The 5,285-nt window shown below is 47.4% G+C and overlaps 1 protein-coding gene across 1 annotated transcript; it reads left to right on the top strand.

Annotated features, from left to right (window-relative positions):
• The first annotated feature begins 1,844 nt into the window (after positions 1–1,844).
• Positions 1,845–3,778, top strand: LOC119334244. Its single transcript, XM_037606842.1, has one exon. The coding sequence runs from the start codon at positions 3,121–3,123 to the stop codon at positions 3,475–3,477; it is 357 nt and encodes a 118-aa protein (XP_037462739.1). The 5' UTR covers positions 1,845–3,120; the 3' UTR covers positions 3,478–3,778.
• Positions 3,779–5,285: the final 1,507 nt, after the last annotated feature.

Here is a 5,285-nt window from a genome sequence, read left to right as displayed (position 1 = left end):
GGAAGGCGATAATTCGGTTGTTGTGGTAGAGGATACAAGGCAACAAAGAAGAGAGGGAGCAATAGAAGCAGAGTAGCGATTGTTGCGAGAGGACAAGGACGACATTGTAGACGCTCCCATCCTCACAGGCGTAGCTGTACTCGCGCGGGCACGTGGCCTTGAAGAGCCACATGGGGTCGTGGGAGCGCACGTCACCGGCGTGTCGTGGACTCGTGGGCGTTGCTGCAGCAGTATGCCTCCACCCCAAACGTCTTGCATGTGCTCCAGGTCCAAGCATGCCACCTTCACGTCATCCATGACGACTCGGAGCTCCTGCGGGCACGGCCCGTTTAGGTCGGCGGGGTAGCCAGTTTGCTCGCAGTTCGCGTTCGGCCGCGCGGCCACCATCGGCATGTGGTAGCCGATCACGAGGCTCACGTTGTAGAAGTCATCGACCACTTTGTATGAACCACTACTATGTTTGATGCGTGGGTATTATCATTGATGTGTCACGTTCTGGTACTCTTTTTTTTCTGTTATGGGTGTTGTGCCGGTGTTTTCTTGTGTTTACCGCTGAGCCATCCCGAAATCTCTCGGGTCTCTCCCTCTTTTTGGAGAACTCCATCAAGTTACGTGTACGACTCATCACCGCCTTGCCGCTATATGCTTTCTATAAGATGCCTGTCCTCCCCCTCCACCCAGCATTCGGTCACCTTCACCGCGAAGTTTGCTATCTCTCCATCCCCATTCTTTTTTGGCACAAAATCTCCCCTTCCCCACCACGCCTTCGTCGTCGCTTGCTGGAGCTCCAATCGTGGTTGGGTGCAGAAACCACCGCACCACACCACTTCGGTGATTTCCTATGGCCGCTGTAGATGTGGAGGCGGCGCCAACAGAACAATTCATTGTAGCACGGGTGGTGTCTCTGTTATTTTAACTCATACTTTTCTGGTCTCTATACATCACTAGCATCATTTGTCTTGAAATGATCTTACTGTTGTCATTATCTTTCGAGAAACTATAAAAAAGGATATTTTTGATATACAATAATGCTAATTGTGCTCGCTTCATATTGTTTATGTCTAATGTTTGAGAGGATGTCTCATATCTAAAAATATTCTCTCATATTCCATAGGGAGGTAAACCGACTTAGTAAAAACGAGGTGAAGAATTTTCCGCATTCAATCCGAACAACCTAATTATTGTGGTTCTAGAGGAAAGAAAGCAGCTATCACATTACAAGATATTCTGTAAAGGGACACTAGGATAAGATAGATGTATAAGTGGTTAGTTATGAGGGTACATTCCATTATTAGCTCCATTATTCATGCTGCTACGACCATATTTGTTTCTTTTAACTCATTCATGTTGCTAACTTGGCACGCTGTCACTAGATGAGGAACTGAAATGCCAAACAACACAAAATGGTAGTAGAATCTTGCACTCTAATTGTAAATCTGCATTTAGATCAGATCAACAACTAGAAATGTACACTGCGTAAGTTAGAGCTTTGATTGTCATGCTATGTATCCAATGAACTTGATTGACATTCGCCGACATTTTGAATGGAGAAAATCAGATCTATAATTCTGTAGATATGTTTTCTATTTGTGTTTTTTGTCTGTTTGTAAAATTGTAGTGCATCTCTGATTTAGATGTGGTGACGAAGCTTATGAAAATTTCCAAACAGTAGTGAGTGGTTGATGTTGCCTTGTGTTGATACCAATAATTTTATTATGTAGTACCAATTTACTAGCTCATGTATTGGAGGACCACTATGTCTTCTTTGCCCTAGATAATCATCTCAACTCTTTTTTGCACCAGCTTATCCAGGCGACTCAGCCAGGATGAGGTTATCCAAGGAGCCAAGCACGCCCTAGTCTAGTCACCGCTTCCTCCGTTCGCCCGCGCCTGTATCCTCTCTTCCCCTCCACTCCCAACCCCCCTCTGGAGCGGAGCGGAGATCCATCTGGATCCGGTCCCCATCTCCCGTCGACGAACCCTCGCTAGCTAGCTCGGATTAGGATCAGTTCCCGTGCGTGGCGGCCGCGGAGCAGAGCAGGCGAGGCGACCGCTCTGGCTAGATCGGATCGAATCCCGCCGCCGCGCCCGTCCCGCACGGCGTGGCCGATGACCGCGTCCCCCCCCCAGCTATCGACCGACGGACTCGCCGGGTCCCCGCTCGCCGTGGCCAGCCCCTCCCCTCCCCCGCGCCGGATCGCGCATCGGCTTGGAGGCCCCTCGGGGCCGCCGCCGGTGCGGGAGCCGTCCGCGGCCGCGCGGGCTGGGGACCGAGCGGCGGGTTTCGATCGAGGGCTTTCTCGCTCGGGCCGGCGCGGGATCGGATCTGAGCCGCCGTCCATGGATTCTTCGCAGCTTGCCTGCATCTTGCTTAGGATTTGGTACTACTACCTCGGTCCTGGTTCATTGGTCCCTTGCATACTCTCTCTCCCTCTCTCTCTCTCTCCCTCGGTGTGGACGCCCGCACCTAAACCCTAACCCGAATCAGGGGAGCGCTCGTTGCCGGATCGCTGAACCATCGTCCCGGTGGCCACACCGCTACAGCGCCGCCAGCCACCGCCGCTCCACTGGCTTGGATTTGGTTGCGGCGTGGGCTTGGAACCGTACGGTGTTGTCTGATGTGTGTTCCGCGCTGGGAGGTTTGGTCGGTTGACGCCAGGTATGAGCAGCTCCTGAGCCTGATCGCTCCATGCGTGCACGCATGCATGTATGTAATGGGTACTACTCCCTCTGTAAAGAAATATCATGGTCATGTTGCTTGGCGTGCAACCTCTTTTCTCACCAGAGAAAATAGTGGCGGGGCGATGATGAAGATTGTTGCTGAAATAATCATGTCTTGAGCAATCAAGACAGCCGTCGTGGTGGTGGTGGTGGTGGTGTGTATGGGTACTAAGAGCATCTACAACCAGACTCGCTGGCTAATTGCCGACTCGCTGGCCCATCGTTTGGGGGGCCGCCCTCTCAGTCCCGTCGCTACGGTGCCGCCAGCCACTGACATTCCATTTCCTTGGATCCGGTTGTGGCGTGGGCTGGGAACCGTACGGCGTTGTCTGAGAGGTGTCCTCCGAGCGAGAGGTTTGGTCGGTCGAGCCAGGTGTGAGCAGCTCCTGAGACTGATGGATGGATGGATGGCCACAACAGAGGCGACACCAGGTGAAGGGTGGACTCCTTCTGGATGTTGTAGTCAGTGAGGCCGCGGCCACCGTCCAGCTGCTTACCGGCAAAGATAAGGCCCTGCTGGTCAGGGGGGATGCCCTCCTTGTCCTTGATCTTGGCCTTGACATTGTCAATGGTGTCAGAACTCTCAACCCCAGAGTGACGTATGCATGCATGTACTCCCTCCGTTCCGAATTACCTGTCGCAGGTATGGATGTATCTAGATGTATTTTAGTTCTAGATACATACATTTCTGCGACGACTAATTTGGAACAGAGGGAGTATGTGTGTATCATGTTGTGGCCGAAATCAGTGTTTTGACCCTTTTTGGAAAAGATCAGCACAAAATGAACCTTGTTGGTAACTTATCTGAGGCGATGATGATAAAACATGGCTGACATAAACTTGTCTTCGATTATTCGAGGAGCTGTGGGCATCAAAAACCCACTCCCCCCTCTTTTAGAACCTTTTCATTCTCACCGAGTATTGACGGCTCTGTCTTGGATGGTCATTCTGTTGAGTGATAACCAGAGGAGCCTGACTTCATTGGTGGGGGTTGATCTGGTGAAAGAAGATGGTGGAGCTAGGTTGTATGATCTATCAAAGGCGAATCTGAGCCCTCTCAAATCTCAATGCAACTAATATTGTGCCCTCTACACATTTATTTATTCCTATTGCCTTTTTATGTTTAAAAGTGATGAATTGTCACGGTTGTGGCATTTGCTATCTCATTAGGAGCAGATACACGCAAATCATCTCTTGTAGTGTTTGGTTTGCCTTCTCATGATTTTGTTGTCCATGGTCGGAGCCAGTTTGGTGCATTCGGGCCTTTTCTTTTCTGTTCTTACTTTTCCGTGAATGGTTGTGATAATTCTGCTGTCTCTTGGATAGTTTTTGGGATTACCTTATTGAGTTCGGGGTCAGTTTGCTTGTTTCAATTGCTATTTGACTTTTGATAATCTCATTCTTCTACTATACTCTTTATCTACTTATCAGTTTGTACTTTTGGTTACTCCTCACTTCTTTACTGGTTTCAACTTAAGGGTCATATAGGGCGTTCAGATGTCAAGATTATGGTTTCTTTCATGTCATGTTCATGAATGGCTGTGATGATATAGCTTCTCTGTGAGAGCTTCTATCTAACACCTGAATTGATTCAGTTGGTGCTAAACTAGGATGGCTTGTGTCATAGCAAGTAACCAGTTTAACTGGGGCGATGATGATAGAACATGGCTGACATAAACTTGTCTTCGATTATTCTGAGTAAAAATGATAGTTTCCTCAACAAAATTTGAACCGGTCTTTCCCTTTTTGGGAATTTGTGTTCTTGCTCACTTGCATCCATGTAAAATCATGTTCTGGTGGATGCATAGGACTGTTTTGCAAGTTTATATTTTTGCCTATTTCCTACTCTCTAAAATATGTCTATATACATCCGTATGTGGTAGTCCATTTGAAATCTCTAAAAAGACAAAAATTTAGGAACGGAGGGAGTATCATTTTGTTGGTTTTGCAGTATGTCAACCAGTTCTGTTGTTTTAGGAACAGTACTCCAGCCGAACTTATTCTTGTCTTCCGTTCTTTCTTTTCTGTTCTTCCTTATTCTTGAAAGTCTATGATAACTCTGCTGTCCCTTGGATATTTTTTGAAACCATTTTATTTGGTGCTGGGTCAGTTTGCTTGTTTCAATTGCTATTTGACTTGACAATTTCATCCTTCTACTCTATTCTTTATCTACTTGTCAGTTTGTACTTTTGGTTACTCTTTACCAAGTTATTGGTTTCAACTTAAGGGTTGTATAGGGCAGGTTCAGATTTCAAGAATACTGTTTCTTTCGTGTCATGTTCATGAATGGCTGTGATGATAATAGCTTCCCCGTGAGAGCTTCTATCTAACACCTGAATTGATTCAGTTGGTGCTAAACTAGGATGGCTTGTGTCACAACAAGTAACCAGTTTAGCGGCTAATTGTTACTCCCTCCGTTCACAAATAGAAGATGTTCATGGTTATTCTACCAGAAGTTCAGTTATGGTGTCGAGATGGGGGTATATCTGAGCCATTTACTTATGCATGTCCCAGTTTTTGTGTCCACTAGATCATGATTTGCTCCTGATATAGTGATTCTTTCT

The sequence above is a fragment of the Triticum dicoccoides genome, chromosome 7A (assembly GCF_002162155.2).
Source record: "Triticum dicoccoides isolate Atlit2015 ecotype Zavitan chromosome 7A, WEW_v2.0, whole genome shotgun sequence".
NCBI lineage: Eukaryota > Viridiplantae > Streptophyta > Magnoliopsida > Poales > Poaceae > Triticum > Triticum dicoccoides.
Note: the sequence above shows the minus strand (reverse complement) of the source record. Positions and strands in the feature narration are given on the sequence as shown.

Bases quoted from the DNA above. Each gene is read 5' to 3' on its own strand.
- LOC119334244 (XM_037606842.1), top strand. From the start codon at position 3,121: ATGGATGGATGGCCACAACAGAGGCGACACCAGGTGAAGGGTGGACTC.